The 18,057-nt window shown below is 40.0% G+C and overlaps 1 protein-coding gene across 1 annotated transcript in view; it reads right to left on the bottom strand.

Annotated features, from left to right (window-relative positions):
• Nucleotides 1-480: 480 nt before the first annotated feature.
• Nucleotides 481-18,057, bottom strand: part of fgf24 (fibroblast growth factor 24) — a 38,682-nt gene continuing 21,105 nt past the window's right edge. The window contains exons 3-5 of the mRNA XM_057850456.1: nucleotides 12,351-12,528; nucleotides 6,564-6,670; nucleotides 481-1,453 (exon numbers count right to left, since the gene is read on the bottom strand). Of these exons, the coding sequence (XP_057706439.1) occupies nucleotides 1,181-1,453; nucleotides 6,564-6,670; nucleotides 12,351-12,528 (558 nt within the window). The 3' untranslated portion in view covers nucleotides 481-1,180. The remainder of the gene's footprint in view (nucleotides 1,454-6,563; nucleotides 6,671-12,350; nucleotides 12,529-18,057) is intronic.

Below are 18,057 nucleotides of genomic sequence, written 5' to 3'. Positions count from 1 at the left end.
GGCATCTCTTTGCCCATTTACGTGCAATATTAATGTGCAATATTCAATGCCTCACTGTCAACTTCTGCTACTTAACTTCTATTCACACATATTCTATTTGCAATACTTATTTACGTGCAATATTAATGTGCAATATTCAATGCCTTTACTGTCAACTGCTGCTACTTCACTTTAATTATTTGCACTTCCTGAACATAAGACTACCTCATACATATTTTATATTTATTTTGATTTGATACTTTTATTCTTGCAAGCCACTCTCGAGATTTTTACTTGTTCTGCACTGTAAAGGGAGATGCTCCACAATTTCATTGTACAACTGTATAATGACTATTCTATTCTATTCTTGATCAGAAACACAAAAAAGTCCCAAGGAACCATGCCCCAAATGTATAATAATATAATGAAGACAACCAAATTTAAAATATAGTCCTCATTTTATTAACAGAGGCCAAATAAAACTTATCACATTTTATTTACAAAGGGGGGCAATAAATATCTTAATAATAGTCATAAAATTATTTTTTGCTTACATTTGAAAAAAGAAGATCATAAATGTGTGTCGCGTTGTTAGTAAGGTTGACAGGTGAGTACACATGACCGGAAAGAGGAGACGGGAAAGTCATTGATGGGGCATCCCGCGTGGAAATCACAAGGAGAGTTCACCGATGACTCGGGAAAATAGGAAACCAGGAGGTAGAGAAAGTCCCGGTCAAAAAAAAAACCTCGAGAGTTTTTTTTCCGGCAAGTCCAGTAGCGCGTCTGCGTGTGATAAAGGCGGGGGATGTGGAATTGAGTAACAAAAAATAGAGAGTAAACGAATGCTGTGTGAAATATTGCACTCAAAGCAACACAGTCATTCCAGCGGCGGCGTCCGTCCCGCCTTTTTCCTCCCGTTTCCACGGCATCCTCTTTAGTGGAAACTATGGCGTCGTCGTCATCGTGCGGCAACACAAACACGATCCCAATAAATCCCGCTCGACTGCTTTTTACGGCGTACTGTCACCTTCTGAAAGAAAGTCTCCGTCCCCAAACGCTTCCTGCGGTTCCTCCGTTCGTATAAATAAGACGGCGAGACGCGTCAAGTAGAAAAATAAAAATTTGTTCTTTTGACACGAGATTGTCCGCGGAGCGTCGGCCCTCCTGAGTGCTGTCGATCGATCAGTCTGTAAGCCTTCGATCAGTTCTTCCTCTTCTTTAGCCGTCGGGCTCGCCGCGTTCGCTTGGTGACGGGGGTAAAGCGGAACTCTTCCAGCGGGTCCTCGCGGCCCTTGGGGTCCCGCTTCATGAAGTGGACCTCCTGCTGGCGCTGGGTGGTGCGCGAGCCCTTCTTGGGTCGACCTTTGCGGTTGAAGCCCAGGTACCAGCCTTTGTACTTGGCTGACACTAGTGCCGTGTAGTTGTTCTCCAGGAACTCCTCCACGAATACGCACTCCTGCTTCCCACCGTCAGGCTAAGGACAAACATGAAAAGGATATTTTCAATATACTTTAAAAAGATAGAAATGAACTCATCAGCTGTCATTTATTATTATTAGACTTTGGGGACCTTTGGGGACTGCCCGATAGGATACAATTTACGATACAAAGCTCACGATAACTGTTATCTCATGAAGGAGATAGTACCTTTTCTCATATGCACCGTGTAACTGTTTGCACTATACTAACACACTTAATACTAGAAACTGCAATTTCTGGAGAAATTACTCTGGGTCTTTCCTTCGAGGGGATACAGATCTTAGCCCCGCCCAGGGCGAGGAATAGAATAGACAAACATGCCCGTCAATTGCATTAAACAAAGTAAATGCCATTAGAAATGAACGGGAAATTTGGACGTCCATGGCCGTCAATGGCAGCACCCTTCATAAGTGTCAATGGTATCGGGGAAGTTTGGGGGACAAGTCCTATTAATATCTGGTCATTTGCTGTTGATTTGAGGACATTTTTTTTTTTTTGCCATTGAAAATGAATGGGAAAAAATTTGGATGTCCATGGCCATCAATGGCAATGACTTATATATGCGTCAATGGAATCCAAGTACATCAGCTCAATAGAATGGACAAAGATGCCCGTCAATGGCATTAAACAAAGTAAATGCCATTAGAAATGGATGGGAAATTTGGACGTCCAAGGCCGTCAATGGCAGCACCCTCCATAAGCTTTAATAGAATCGGGGAAGTTTCTATTGATATCTTGTCATTTCCTGTTGATTTGGGGACATTTTTTTTTTTTTTGCCATTGAAAATGAATGGGAAAATTTTTGGACGTCCATGGCAGTCAATGGCATGGACTTACTGCACATAGGCATCAATGAAATCCAAGTACATTGGGACCAATAAAACGGAATAACATGTCCTTCAATGGCATTAAACAACGTAAATGCCATTAGAAATGATTGGGAAATTTGGACATCCATGGCCATCAATGGCAGCACCCTTCATAATCGTCAATGGTATCGAGGAAGTTTGGGGAACATGTCGTATTGATATCTGGTCATTTCCTGCTGATTTGGGGACACGATAACTGTTATCTCATGAAGGAGATAGTACCTTTTCTCATATGCACCGTGTAACTGGTTGCACTATACTAACAAACTTAATACTAGAAACTGCAATTTCTGGAGAAATTACTCTGGGTCTTTCCTGTGAGGAGATACAGATCTTAGCTCCGCCCAGGGCGAGCAATAGAATAGACAAACATGCCCGTCAATTGCATTAAACAAAGTAAATTCCATTAGAAATGAATGGGGAATTTGGACGTCCATGGCAGTCAATGGCAACGACTTGTATAGGCGTCAATGTAATCCAAGTACATCAGCTCAATAGAATGGACAAAGATGCCCATCAATGTCATTAAACAAAGTAAATGCCATTAGAAATGGATGGGAAATTTGGACGTCCAGGGCCGTCAATGGCAGCACCCTCCATAAGCTTTAATAGAATCGGGGAAGTTCGGGGACACGTTCTATTGATATCTTGTCATTTCCTGTTGATTTGGGGACATTACTTTTTTTTGCCATTGAAAATGAGTGGGAAAATTTTTGGACGTCCATGGCAGTCAATGGCAACGACTTACATAGGCGTCAATGGAATCCAAGGACATCAACTCAATAGAATGGACAAAGATGCCCGTCAATGGCATTAAACAAAGTAAATGCCATTAGAAATGGATGGGAAATTTGGACGTCCAAGGCCGTCAATGGCAGCACCCTCCATAAGCTTCAATAGAATCGGGGAAGTTCAGGGGGCACGTCCTATTGATATCTTGTCATTTCCTGTTGATTTGAGGACATTACTTTTTTTTGCCATTGAAAATGAGTTGGAAAATTTTTGGACGTCCATGGCAGTCAATGGCATCGACTTACATAGGCGTCAATGGAATCCAAGTACATTGGGACCAATAGAATGGAATAACATGTCTGTCAATGGCATTAAACAAAGTAAATGCCATTACAAATGGATGGAAAATTTGGACGTCCAGCGCCGTCAATGGCAGCACCCTCCATAAGCTTTAATAGAATCTGGGAAGTTCGGGGGACACGTCCTATTGATATTTGGTCATTTCCTGTTGATTTGGGGACATTTTTATTTTTTTTTTGCCATTGAAAATGAATGGGAAAATTTTGGGACGTCCATGGCAGCCAATGGTTTAGTTTTTTCGGTCAAATGGTTTGACATATTGTTCTCATGAGTTAACTTGCTATACAATTTGAATTTATTATTATTTATTGATTTTATTAAATTTCATTTTTCCATATTAAAAAATGTACCTTGAGTGTATTTTTACAGTTTGGATGTGCCTTTTTGTTGTTGTTGTTTTTTGATACAGGAAAAGTGATGCGCTTTACGTCTTTTCTATTACCAACAAAACAATGTTAATAATAATGTCATACTTTATTGTAAGTTGATCTATATTACTTTTTTTATATTAAAAAGGGCACAATGTTATGCAGAGGTGTACTTATAATAATAATTTTATAGACAAATGATACTATTGACAGTGGCGGCAGAGAGTTGGGAGGTCGCGAAACGTTTACGTCATCCTGGGGGGGGCGTCACAGAAAATAATTGAGAAGCACTGTCATAAACACTGAAAATACATACAGTGCCTTGCAAAAGTATTCGGCCCCCTTGAACCTTGCAACCTTTCGCCACATTTCAGGCTTCAAACATAAAGATATAAAATTTTAATTTTTTGTCAAGAATCAACAACAAGTGGGACACAATCGTGAAGTGGAACAACATTTATTGGATAATTTAAACTTTTTTAACAAATAAAAAACTGAAAAGTGGGGCGTGCAATATTATTCGGCCCTCTTGCGTTAATACTTTGTAGCGCCACCTTTTGCTTCAATTACAGCTGCAACTCGCTTGGGGTATGTTTTTATCAGTTTTGCACATCGAGAGACTGACATTCTTGCCCATTCTTCCTTGCAAAACAGCTCGAGCTCAGTGAGGTTGGATGGAGAGTGTTTGTGAACAGCAGTCTTCAGCTCTTTCCACAGATTCTCGATTGGATTCAGGTCTGGACTTTGACTTGGCCATTCTAACACCTGGATACGTTTCTTTTTGAACCATTCCATCGTAGATTTGGCTTTGTTTTGGATCATTGTCCTGTTGGAAGATAAATCTCCGTCCCAGTCTCAGGTCTTGTGCAGATACCAACAGGTTTTCTTCCAGAATGTTCCTGTATTTGGCTGCATCCATCTTCCCGTCAATTTTAACCATCTTCCCTGTCCCTGCTGAAGAAAAGCAGGCCCAAACCATGATGCTGCCACCACCATGTTTGACAGTGGGGATGGTGTGTTCAGGGTGATGAGCCGTGTTGCTTTTACGCCAAAAAGTTCAATTTTGGTTTCATCTGACCAGAGCACCTTCTTCCACATGTTTGGTGTGTCTCCCAGGTGGCTAGTGGCAAACTTTAAAAGAGACTTTTTATGGATATCTTTGAGAAATGGCTTTCTTCTTGCCACTCTTCCATAAAGGCCAGATTTGTGCAGTGTACGACTGATTGTTGTCCTATGGACAGACTCTCCCTCCTCAGCTGTAGATCTCTGCAGTTCATCCAGAGTGATCATGGGCCTCTTGGCTGCATCTCTGATCAGTTTTCTCCTTGTTTGAGAAGAAAGTTTGGAAGGACGGCCGGGTCTTGGTAGATTTGCAGTGGTCTGATGCTCCTTCCATTTCAATATGATGGCTTGCACAGTGCTCCTTGAGATGTTTAAAGCTTGGGAAATCTTTTTGTATCCAAATCCGGCTTTAAACTTCTCCACAACAGTATCTCGGACCTGCCTGCTGTGTTCCTTGGTTTTCATGATGCTCTCTGCATTTTAAACAGAACCCTGAGACTATCACAGAGCAGGTGCATTTATACGGAGACTTGATTACACACAGGTGGATTCTATTTATCATCATCGGTCATTTAGGACAACATTGGATCATTCAGAGATCCTCACTGAACTTCTGAGTGAGTTTGCTGCACTGAAAGTAAAGGGGCCGAATAATATTGCACGCCCCACATTTCAGTTTTTTATTTGTTAAAAAAGTTTAAATTATCCAATAAATGTTGTTCCACTTCACGATTGTGTCCCACTTGTTGTTGATTCTTGACAAAAAAATTACATTTCATATCTTTATGTTTGAAGCCTGAAATGTGGCGAAAGGATTGCAAGATTCAAGGGGGCCGAATACTTTTGCAAGGCACTGTATGTACTAATCCTGCATTGCCCAGAGTTAAAGTAGTGTAAATGTGGCCTACATGTTTTTTTCTAAGCTAATGGAGAAAAATTCTCCTTTATATAGACTACGGGCAGCAATACATTGTGTAATATATTGTGGCACTGCAGCAGAGAAGAGAATGAGGAACCTAATACTATAAAAATTTAGAGCTAGGAAACAACAAATGTGATCAAATACGAGACTGCGGGCATAAAGAACAGGGTGCTGCAGCAGTTAAGTCTATAAAATGTAATACTACAATATGGATATGTATGGAACAACAAATAGAGGTTATATTAAGGCGACAAATATTATTCAATAGGAGACTGTGGGCATCAAAAAAAGGGCAGGGCAGCAAATTGCAGACTCTTTGCATTGTCCAGAGTTAAGACATTGAAACAGGGTTGATTCACCTTTATCTAAAAGAAGATGGAGGGCAACAAGAAAACAGAGTGTGACAGCCAATTGGAAAATAAAAAGATCAACTGGGGTTTTGCAGCAAGAAATCCAGTTAAACACGTACAGCTTTTTACTTTTGATTGTTATTGTCAATAAAACATTCGTCGTTCAGGAGCTCGTGACGGATGACTTGCTTGAGAACATATTAAATGCTTAATCCCCCTTCCCCCGAAGACCACCTGGCATGAGCAGGTGACATAATTGCATTCCTCCTAAGTGACCATTAGTATTGTGGCCATCGCGGCGGCTAATTGAGCGATCCGGTTACGTAATGTAGGAACGGGCCCACAGTTATCAAAAGGGTTTTGTTTTGAGGAGGGGGTACAGAAGGGCGGGAGGCGATCTGGGAGCTCTCCCTTGATAGTCCATTTTCGCCGGGACAACTCACCCTCCCGACTATTTTGCCTTTTTCGTTCATGCAGATGTAGTGCTGGCTCTCTTTGCCCTTGATTCGGATATGGCTACCGAACGTTTCCGTCTCCACCACCAAAAGAGCTGGAAAGAAAAGAAAAGAAAAGAAAAGAAAAGATCAATAACAAAATCAGACTTTCAAAAAATAGTAATTCTCAATTTGGATCAGATTTACATAATATCTCAGAAGATTTTGATTTTAGCCAAGTATGCTGAATTAACGAATTTTGCTAAGAATTTGGAAAACGAGGCCTTGCTGATTTTTGGCAAAGAGACATGTTTTATCCGTTAGGAGACTAAGGGCATCAAGAGAACATGCTGCTGCAGAAAAGTGGAGACTATGGTGATTAAAACATCTGTATAATGTTCAAATTTGCTTTTATAGTCGTTTATCGTAGTTAGATATGTGCCGATTACCAGTTTCAAGGTATACCGTGTTATAAAAATGCTGTAAAAAATAGCTGCAAAGCTCAACCCTCCCCCACCGGTTGTTGCTCAGTGTCAGTCAGTCAGCTGTGCTACACGATGGCTGGAGGAGGGGAAACTCCTGAACTTTTTCCCCCATCGAAGAAAACGAAATTGCTGGGAAGGGAATACTTTGGCGACAGAAAAGTTAAGGACGGACACAGTTTAGAGGAGGAGGGCCAACCGACATGTAGAACACGTTTGCGGAGGGTGGCTGCCGAGGAGGCAATACCTCCAATAGGATTTCGCATTCATACAAAATTGAAGGTCAGTAAACATTGTCGTGAATGTTTCGCACCAGCTACGAGAGTTAACTCTAGTGTGTTTAGTGTGTCTAGCGGTGGTAAAACGTGGTAATTTTTTCTCTTTGGCAACTGTTGTGTTTAGAAAGAGCGTGTGTGTGTGTATAACATAAGCAAGATACGAGTCATACACACAAGCTTGTTATGGAAAATAATTCAATTATTTTTGTTCTGATGGTAATAATGATTCTTGATTCAGCTCAAGCTGTGTGCAGACGCACCCTTCCGAGCTCCCACGAGCAACTTATCTCTCCTGAAGAAGAAGTTCTTTGACCGAGCCAGCAAAGTAATGAAGAAGAAGACTGAGAAGGAGATCAAGAGGGACAAGGACAAGAAGGCCAAAGGCGACAGTGCCAAGGAGGAAGACAAAAAGGGGAAAAAGGATAAAGACAAGAAGAAGGATGTGACGGATGCTGGTGAATCCAAGAAAGACAAGAGCGACGATAGAAGAAGAAGGAGGTTTAAACTGGAATTGCACGAGGACCAAATCTTCATCGACGGAAATGAGGTGTACGTGTGGATTTACGATCCTGTCCCCTTCAAGACGTTCGCCATGGGACTGATCACACATTGCGGTGAAAGAGGAGTCCGTAAGATGCAAGATATGATGATTAAAGCTATAAGGAGCCTCGAGGAGCTGACCCAACTCGAAAATTGATGTATGTAGCTGTATGGGGGGGGGGGGGGGGGGGGGGGGGGGGGATAACCATATGCTTCTCCTGTCTGCCTTTGTCTTTTTCTTCGGTTCCGGGCAAATCATATCACATTTTGTAATTGTCAACGATTGTCAATGATACCGATGATGATGACAATAAATATTTCATTCATTCAATAATGTTGAGCTGCGGCTCTGGGTTTAGGCTCACCTGAAGGACTGCGTTCATTTTAATTTTATTCTGAATATTTCAGTTATTTTTCTTTTTTTTTTATCTTTATTTTAACCTAACATTATACTTATCTTCCAATTTGCAAATATGTTTTGAAAAATGTAAATCCTATTCAATGGATTTTTTTTTTTTAACCCAGCTACAGTATCTCACTGTAACATACTTCAGAATATCATACCGGCACATGCGTAATTGTAGTATAGGTTTGTAAAATTAATGCAGTGTAAAAACATATCAAACATCAGAGCATCAGTTACAATATACAGTATATATCATTTATTAAAAAAAATAAATCAATTTCGCTTGCAAATATCACGATACACTGCCATCCTTTCCCAGTTCAAATGGATAAGACGAAGATTGCCGTCAATGGTATTAAAAACATGATCATTCGCTGCTAGCCCTCCTAGCCCAAATAGATTTTATTTCTGAAGCCCCCCTTGACAACCTCCATTCCACCCAGCCCTCCACTGTTCTTCGCATCCCCGACGTTAACCCCTGCGAGGTGGCCCTTTGTTCACAGTGGCGCCCCCCCGTGCTGGCCCGCCAAACATTTGCGCAGTGGTTACGTGCCCCCCCGCCGGATTAGGTTTCAAGTCTGCCTTTAGTCTGTGCTCACTCAATCAAAAAGTTAAGATGATCCATTTGTTTAACACACAGGGCGTCCATTCAGAAAAGAAAAGGCCCCAGGGACAGGGATGCCCCCCCCCGTCCACCCCCTTAAACTACAGGGGGACAAGCGGGAAGAATAAATGAGCCTTAAGCCACTGCGAGTTTGGATTGCTGTGGTTTTATCCTGTCTGGGTTCTTCTCAATCTGGGGTTCACCCCCCGTATACATAAATGCAACAATAAAACAAACCATAGTACAATATAGAACCATTTACTACTTCAAATCAGGGTTTTTAGCTGAATAAAAAGCTCTTATTTGATTGTGACAGATATGACTAGTAGGAAAACTTTTGTCTATCTCATATCATGACGAAACCGAATATCGGCCAGGCGGATGATATCGGTGGGGATATTTGCACTTCCGATTTAAGGTCACTACAGTGGAGAAAAGTTAAGACATTCACACTCTCTCCTTCTGTGTGTTTCACAACAAAGAAAACATGAAGAGAAGCCTTGGTTAAACTTAACGGGATCCTCTTGAGTGTTCGTCCGCTGAGCCGCGCTGATTAAGCGTAATCTGGCCACAAATCAACACTGTTGTAGCAAGCGGAATTAGGTTGACAAAAGGAGAGCATGTGGTGCTTTTATTGGCGCTTTGTTTGAAGCAAAAACACAAACAAAAAAAGCCCTCTTTAGCTTCTGTCTGAAACGACGCTATGATAACATGCGTCTTGTTAGCGACCGAAAGGCGGCGGCGCGAGTGCGGGGAGTTCGCAGGTGCCAGGTACTGCGGAGGGACGGACAGACGGGGGAGGGGACGCGCAACTGGCAAGGCTTCCATGCAAGGAAAGAGAAAAAAACAGGATCTGCTTCCACTCAAGCTTCAACAAGGCGCGAGGAAACATTTTCTTGGAGGGATGCGGTGATTTTCCACACATTTAGCTGTTGTGAGCGGCAAACCCGTTTAGTGCGCAAGTCAACCAGTTTCTGTGTGGATAAATCAAGACTATAATTAGGGATGCCCCTGATCCGATCACGTGTTCGGAAATCCAGCCCGATTACGTTATTTTCAGACAGTGTTGTTATTGGCTGCCCTTTTAAATTTCGTCTTTGTCTTAGTCTTTTGGACGATAATACTGATCAGTCTTTGTCATATTTTAGTCATCTCAAAATGTGTTTGTCTTCGTCTAGTTTTTGTACACAAAAACTCAAGACTAACTTCGTCTAGTTTTAGTCGAGGTTCACCAGTGTTGTCGCTAACGCGTTACTGTAATCTGCTTACTTTCTTTCAGTAGCAACCAATCTAACGCGTTCATTTTTCCAAACCAGTAATCTAAATAAAGTTCGTTTCCTTAGTGTATGTGCGTTACTATTTTGTTATTGCCTCATAATGTGTGTAGAATTAACAATATTGTAGTCATGCACGATTAGCATTTTGAATAGAAAATGTTAGAAAGATTACCACTACGTGTTCGTTTCCATGGTAACCGCTCATAGTTACTTGGGACACGTGAGAATTGCAGGTGCACATTCGAGCTGTGTGCAGCCACCTGTTGAGATGTGCGAAGGAATGTTGATCTGTGTGCATCCATGGATGAATGTAAGTATTTTTCCTTCATTCTGGAGGGTTACAGCGATAGGTTGGAGCAGCTACATGTGCGGCCCGCAGCTTTGCTGTTGCAACGGCGGGTAGTCATCGCTCAAAGTCAGCAGTATTGTTTAAATCATATTTGTGTTGCACATCATTGTGTTTCTTTTCTTCTGTTCCCCCATAACCCCTTTCTGTTCGCTGCTTTGTCATAATAAACGAGGTATGTTGAGTGATCACAATGGGAGTATGTCAGACTCTCAATGTGAAACATTAAAACTGTTCAGACTATCCGGGCACTTAGACTTCCATTCTCCGTGTCAAACAGCTGAACAGGACAGTTTTAAAAAAATTTTTTAAAAATCATATTTGTGCTGCATATTTATGCCGTGAGGTGACGTGTTCGTTTAACATCTTTGGGATAGTGTTGTAAGTCAGATTGAGTATAAGATCCGTAGTTGCTGCCACGTTTTGTGACCAAATTGACTGCGTGTGTGTACGGCGTACTTCCGGGTTGTGCGCGCGCATTCGCGCCTCCTTCCACCTATGTTTTTACTGCACAATTCATTTGTGTGTTGTTGATTATTGTGCATTCAATTTGTACTGTTTTACATTAGCACTGATATGCTGTTAACCCTAACCCCCTAAACCCAAACTCGAAGTTCAGAATTTTTTACATTTGGCTTAATCTTCAAATTAGCGGGGGTTTAATTCGTCGGTGGAGTTAATTTCAACAAATTCCATGGAGTTTGCAGCTATTTGTTAGTTTCAGGGCTCCTGAATGGCTGAGGTAACACGGGTCAATGGTGGTTGAAATCAACTCCATCGACTAATTAAACCCCCGCTAACTCGAAGATTAAGCCTTATGTGAAAAATTCTGATCTTCCCCTTTAAATTCAATTATCGAAAAGACAATTACATGCGATGACAATTTTCTGTCATCATTCTTATGTTGAGGCAGCAAAGGGAGAGAAAATTGGTAAAAAGTAACCGATAAATTACTTTTCAAGTAACTTTGATAATAAAGTAATCAATAAAGTAACTAGATTACTTTTTTGAGGCATAATCAGTAATCAGCAATTAAATTACTTTTTCAAGTAAATGACAACACTGGCTAATGCTAACGGAAATGCTATGCTAATGCTACAAGCTACATTTAATATGTGATGATCACTCAGCACTTTAAAGGCTAACAAAATTGCCTATTCTCTCTGGCCAAGAAAACGAATATTACCGGCGGGCAAGCATGCATGGAGACTGAAGACTACACGCTGGTGAAGTCGGGAAGGAGGTGGGGGCGGGAGGGGAACCGCAGCACGTCAAATGCGTGACACAACCAGACACTGCTACGACGCAAGAAAATGTTACACACTGTGATCATGTGTCGGAAACTATTGCGCATTTTGGTCTCATTCTCGTTTCATCCGTCAAAAACTGGCTTTCGTATCATTATGTTTCGTCATTGTAGTGAAAAGTGTTCATTGACGAAATATTTTCGTTATCGTCATCATTGGCGAAAACAACACTTTTAAGGGGATCGGAATCGGTTTAAAAGGATCAGGTTTATAAAATGTATTACTTTATTTTTACGGATTAACTCATTGGCTGCCATTGAAAGCAATAGATGCTGGGGGGGACTCAGTTTTGGCAGATCCTCAGAATCAAGCGACTCAGACTCACGTGCAAAAATATGTGATCAGGACAGCCCAAACTATTATTTGTTTGAGCAAACTAATGTATCTAATGCATAGGCTGCCACTGACTGATAGTCATCCAATACATTTGAACTGGGAGGGTTGGCAGTGAATAATCAATGGAAGCCAATGAGGGAATCAAGTCAACCATGTGAATATTGAAAATATTTACTGAAAGTGTTAGGCAAGGGTGAGATGCACAGGAATTCTCCCATACCATACTTGCCCCCATCATCGCCGTTGGCATTGACCTTCTTCCCGAGGATCTGTACGTGCTTGCCCGTGGTCCGGCTGTACAGCTGATAGATGCGGACCTGCTTGCGACTCAGGTCGTCCGGGTTCCTTGTGTGGTTCTCGATGTAGAAACGGAAGTCTGCAGAGCTCTGCTGCGACTCCTGAAGCATAGACGGGAAGGAATTAGGCCACGCGTCTACAAATTACTAGCGTTGCACTGATAGCGTTTTTTGACTCCCGATACCAATTCCAATACCCGATGCCTTTACTGTACCAAGACCATGTTTTTTGCAAAACTAATATTTTGTTTGTTTTAATACTAAATTATTTCATACTCACTTGACTGTAAAGTAATTGCTATTATGGCGTTGTCAGACACTGGTTAACTCATTGTTTGCCATTGACTGCATTTTAGGTCCAATCTATTTGAAGTGGGAGCGCTGGCAGAAAAGTAGCGAACGTATGCTGTACATGTTGACGTTATTTCTTAGAACTCCCTGATTTTGATGACGTCCTTTTAGTGCTTTTTAGTGCAACGCGACAAATTCTGTTTGACTGTTTGTATAACTCTAATACACTTAATATAAAATAAATAGCATTTACATCATAGTTTAAGAAAAACAAGCAAAATATATTTGATATTATGAACAGTTGGACTTCAAGGAAGGATTCAAATTTGCAGCGCCAAGACAATGGCCAGATAAGGGCAGAACAGATACAGGACGCCTTCTGACCACGGAAGCCCAACGCGCGCATCATGCATCTAAAACCCCATGTCTGCACCATCAAATCCTGCAACCAGTTCTTCTGGACAGTCCAGAACAAATGGCGGGACATCTTGTCTTGCCCCAAGGAACATCTGATGCGGAGGAACCCGTGACCGAGAAGTGAACACTCAGCACTCACGTGGTGCTGAGGATGGGAAAATCCTTAACTCTCGTTGCCCTGTCAACAGCAATGCCCGAATTCTCCAGTCCAATTCAGAAACAGACAATAATGCTAAACAACGCCTAAACACACCCTTCTTCCGGATCACAGCCCGCCTTTAAAAGACTGACCGTTTAACAAATTGTTGTCATTTTTCTCGGGAATCTTTTGTTGACTTGTGATATGGTGACCCTGGATCCAGTTTGCCTCCTCGCCTGGGTCTCTCTGTGCTGTATGGTTGCTGCTGACTCGGAATAAATTGTCAACTTGTGTTTCGAAGCCTTTGTCCAGCTTTTAAAATGGAGTCAGTACAAGAGGTGAAGACTAAGGTGAACGGGGGGAGTTTGGCGTTTTGGGCTGGTTGTTGGGGTTCTGCCGGCCCGGGTCGTTGGAATTGTGCTAGCACGGTTCCGGCGGTTCGGCTGGCATGATTCTGGCTATCAGGCTAAAAGGTCAGATTACGTTTTTAGTAGGGCTGTCAAACGATTAAAATTTTTAATCGAGTTAATTACAGCTTAAAAATTAATTAATCGTAATTGATCGCAATTAATCGCAATTCAAACTATCTATAAAATATGCCATATTTTTCTGTAAATTATTGTTGGAATGGAAAGATAAGACAAGATGGATATATACATTCAACATATGGTACATAAGGACTGTATTTGTTTATTATAACAATAAAACAACAAGATCGCATTAACATTATTAACATTCTGTTAAAGTGATGATCCATGGATAGAAAGACTTGTAGTTCTTAAAAGATGAATATTAGTACAAGTTATAGAAATGTTATATTAAAACGCCTCTTAATGTTTTCGTTTTAATAAAATTTGTAAAAATTTCAATCAAAAAATAAACTAGTATCCCTATTCTGTCCTCAATGTGTGTGAGTACACAAATTGACAGATAGCGAACATAAGTTCCAAAAAGAAATCAGACGGTGTGGCAAAGTTGCATGGGCTTTACTGAAGTCATCTCTTTTTGACAGGAGCACGTTTCTTGTATTTTTGTAAAACTGAAAATAACAAGGCAATGTGTCAATAACTTGCATAAATCACAAAATAACATAAAATGTACACACACGTGTCCATTTGAGCAGTAGCACTACCCAATTAGCTCACAAGCATCTAACAATGTAACTGCATTTCACCATATATGTGAACAAATTCAAATACACATCATCAATAACTATCTAGTGCTCATGAATATAAACAAAGGAGGAATATAACTCACAAGCGATGCATGTATTAGACACAAACAGTGTGATGGGGCTATGAGAACTGCCACTGAATACTAGATGCGGACGTTAGCTGGTCTGAATAGCACTGTCTATTAGTGTGAGTTCGTGTCGACATATAATCACGTCAGAAAAGCGCGCCGAAACCCAAATAATCAGCTGCACTGAATCGCCAGTAGAGGGCGACATTACGCCACATAACATATGCAAGTCACACCCAAGCGCCAGCAGAGGGCGGAAAAACTCCATAAAACACAATTAACAAGTTGGCCTTTCACTGTACTGACATTTAAATCTGTCTGAGCGGGCCTAGTGCGTTAATTGCGTCAAATATTTTAACGTGATTAATTAAAAAAATTAATTAACGCCCGTTAACGCGATAATTTTGACAGCCCTAGTTTTTAGTTTTAATCATTCCACCTCTCTCCCAATAATCCCCCCCCCCGCCCCCCCCCCCCCCCCCCAAAAATTCCAAAATAATATCATGAGAAACGTCCAGAGCGTTCAACTCAATTAAAACTTGATGTATGGTCTAAGCCTAGTAAGAATGTTTTTCAAACTAGCCGTGAAAATGAGGCACGTGTTGGATTTTAGTGCTTTCGGCTTTTTACAAGCTGTTAACTGCTGGATGTGTCGATGAAGTTGGGAGAAAAAAATCTAGAGGAACAAGTGCAGTCTCACGGTGCGCCCCAGGGGCCGTGTTGATTTACTTGCATTTCCACCACTAGCAATTATACACCTGAAGTGGCACTATCATCAAACAAATATCCGCCTGCGGGGGCGCACGGCTCCATAAATTAACAAATGGTAACAGGCGGCGATTGCAGAAGTACTCACACTCTTTACTTTAGCTGAAGTAAAGAAAGAGTACCATAAGTTAAAAGTAATGTACTTAAATATAAAAGTGGAATTTGTACTATCAATGATATACAATACCTGTAAACCATTTACAAAGAAACCAGTGGATACATCAAAGAAAGCAATACCAGTGTTGTTTTTGACAGCCCTTTTAATTTTCATCTTTTGAATTAAAACACTGATTATGCTTAGTCAAATTGTAGTCATTTCAAAATGTGTTCGTCTTCGTCTAGTCGACGATTACTCAAAATGTTTTTTGTCTGTAAAAGTACGACAACAACAACAACAACAAAATATATATATATATATTAATAATTATTATAATTTCAAACAATTTTGAATAAACTGTATTGCTACAAGGACAACACCAGCTTTGTGATTACAATACACACACAGCAGGAAAACAGCACATTATTTTTAATTAATTATACCCACCTGAACGCCACAAACTACGTAAAAAAGACTTTAAGAAGATGCTCGCCACACTAAAGTTTATGCTAATGCGAATGCTATGCTAACACTATGAGTAGACATATGCCGATCACGGGTTTCAAGGTTTACCGTGGTATTAAAACATCACGGTTTCAAAACCGCAAAAATTTTCCATCATACTGTCCCTATCATAAGCGGACTTTAAGGGGGGGCAGGGGGTCCAGGCCCCCCTGGTGGCCAAAAAGTGTCATTGCATGTAATTGACTTTCCTATAAACAGTATATAAAAGTTGCAAAGCAATAAAACAAACAACAAAAATGAATAAAATGAACAAAAAACATTTTTATAATGGGCTAAAATGATTTTTCGAACACATCATGTGACGAGCATCATAGACGGTCATTTCCTTTGCATATTATTTTCAAAAAAAGAAAAAAAAATTAGGGGAGGGCAATTTTATTATTTAAATGATTTTTTTGTTTGTTTGAATTTTTTTTTTTTTTTTTTAACGAAGCAACTTTTTTGGGGATTGAATGATTTAGATACAAATGTAACACAAAAAGTATTGCTAAAATCAAAACTTTTTTAATGAAAAATTGTGTTCAAATGCAAATATTTGAGTCGCAAATATTTTTTCGCATTTAAAAACTTTTTTTCTATAATTGAATTTTTTTCTTTTTTTGATTGAAGTGATTTTTCTTTTGAAAATATTTTTTATGAGGCAACTTATTTTTTGATTGAATAATAAAGACACAAATGTCCTAGCCAAAATGTGGCCCAAACGCAAAACAACATTACTTCAATCAAAAAGTTGCTTCAACTAAAAAAAAAATTGACTTCAATCAAAAAAAAAAAAAAAAAAAAAAAAAAAAAAAAATCAATGTAAAATAACTTTTAAATGCATTTTTTGGAGTTTCACGTTTATTTTTGCATTCAAACACTTGCATTTTTTTAATTGAAAATATATATTTTGATTGATTTTTTTCTCTTTTTTGGGGGAGAATTGATTGATTGAAGCAACTTTTTTGGGCTCGAATAATGAAGACACAAATCTCCCTCCACATGGCTCTGCCCAGGGGGTAAAATTTTTGACTGGGGTAACTACATTGGCATGACACCGGCGTGCGTACCATATTCAATTGATGACGATCCTGGCGAAAAGTATAGCTGTCCTAAGCAGCCTGATTTAGAGTTCCCCTCAAGAATTATGGGAAACAAAAAACGCTCATTTTCAACTTATTATTATAAATATTATTTATTGTAAGTTAATTTTATTGCTGACACTGCGTTTTGGCGTCATCAACATGTTGTGCCCCCCCTGCCCCAAAAGTCAAACTCCGCCTATGGTCCCGATGGTATTATTATATTTTTTATGTCCCAAAAATGCAGGGCGAAATCCCTCGCTTGCAGCTGCAAAGCTCAAACCTCCCCCATCGGTTGTTGCTCAGTGTCAGAGCATCAGCTGTGCTACACGATGGCTGGAGGAGGTGAGACTCCAGAACTTTTTTCCCTCATTGAAGAAAACGAAATCGCTGGTATAGGAATACTTGGGCTACAGAAAAGTTACAGATGGCCAGTGCTTAGGAGAGGAGGGCGGCTGCCGAGGAGACAATACCTCCATTATGATTTTGCATTCAGCACTGAGATATGATGTACACTTTGTAAATATGAATGTGTATGTGAATAAATTGAAATTGAAAAATTGAAATTGAAATTTGTACAAAATTAAAGGTTAGTAAACACTGTCATGAAGGTTTCCCACCAGCTATGAGAGTTAACTCCAGTGTGTTTAGTGTGTCTAGCGGTGGTAAAATGTGGTGTTTTTTTTCACTCTGGCAACTGTCTGTGTTGAAAAAGAGTGTGTGTATAATGTAAACATGATACGAGTCATACTCACGTGCTTTTTATGGAAAAGAATTCAATTATTTTTGTTCTGATGGTAATACTGTTAAGGTGTGGCCGTGGGTTTAGGCTCACTTAAAGGACTGCATTTATTTTGATTTTATTTAGAAAATCAGTTATCTTTTGTAATTTTTAAAATTTAATTTATTTATTATACTTATGCTCCAATTTCCTAATATGTTGTTTTGAAAAATCAAAATTATGTTCGATTTTTTTTTTTTTTTTTTTTAAAAGCCCACATATCTTAAAGTAACACATTTTAGAGCTGTAATTGCAAGAACATGATACAGGGATATTTTGGCTTAAGGTTACCATTGGTGCTGCAACGATT

Source organism: Corythoichthys intestinalis, chromosome 11 (assembly GCF_030265065.1).
Source record: "Corythoichthys intestinalis isolate RoL2023-P3 chromosome 11, ASM3026506v1, whole genome shotgun sequence".
Lineage (NCBI taxonomy): Eukaryota > Metazoa > Chordata > Actinopteri > Syngnathiformes > Syngnathidae > Corythoichthys > Corythoichthys intestinalis.
This window is presented reverse-complemented; position numbering and strand designations above follow the sequence as displayed.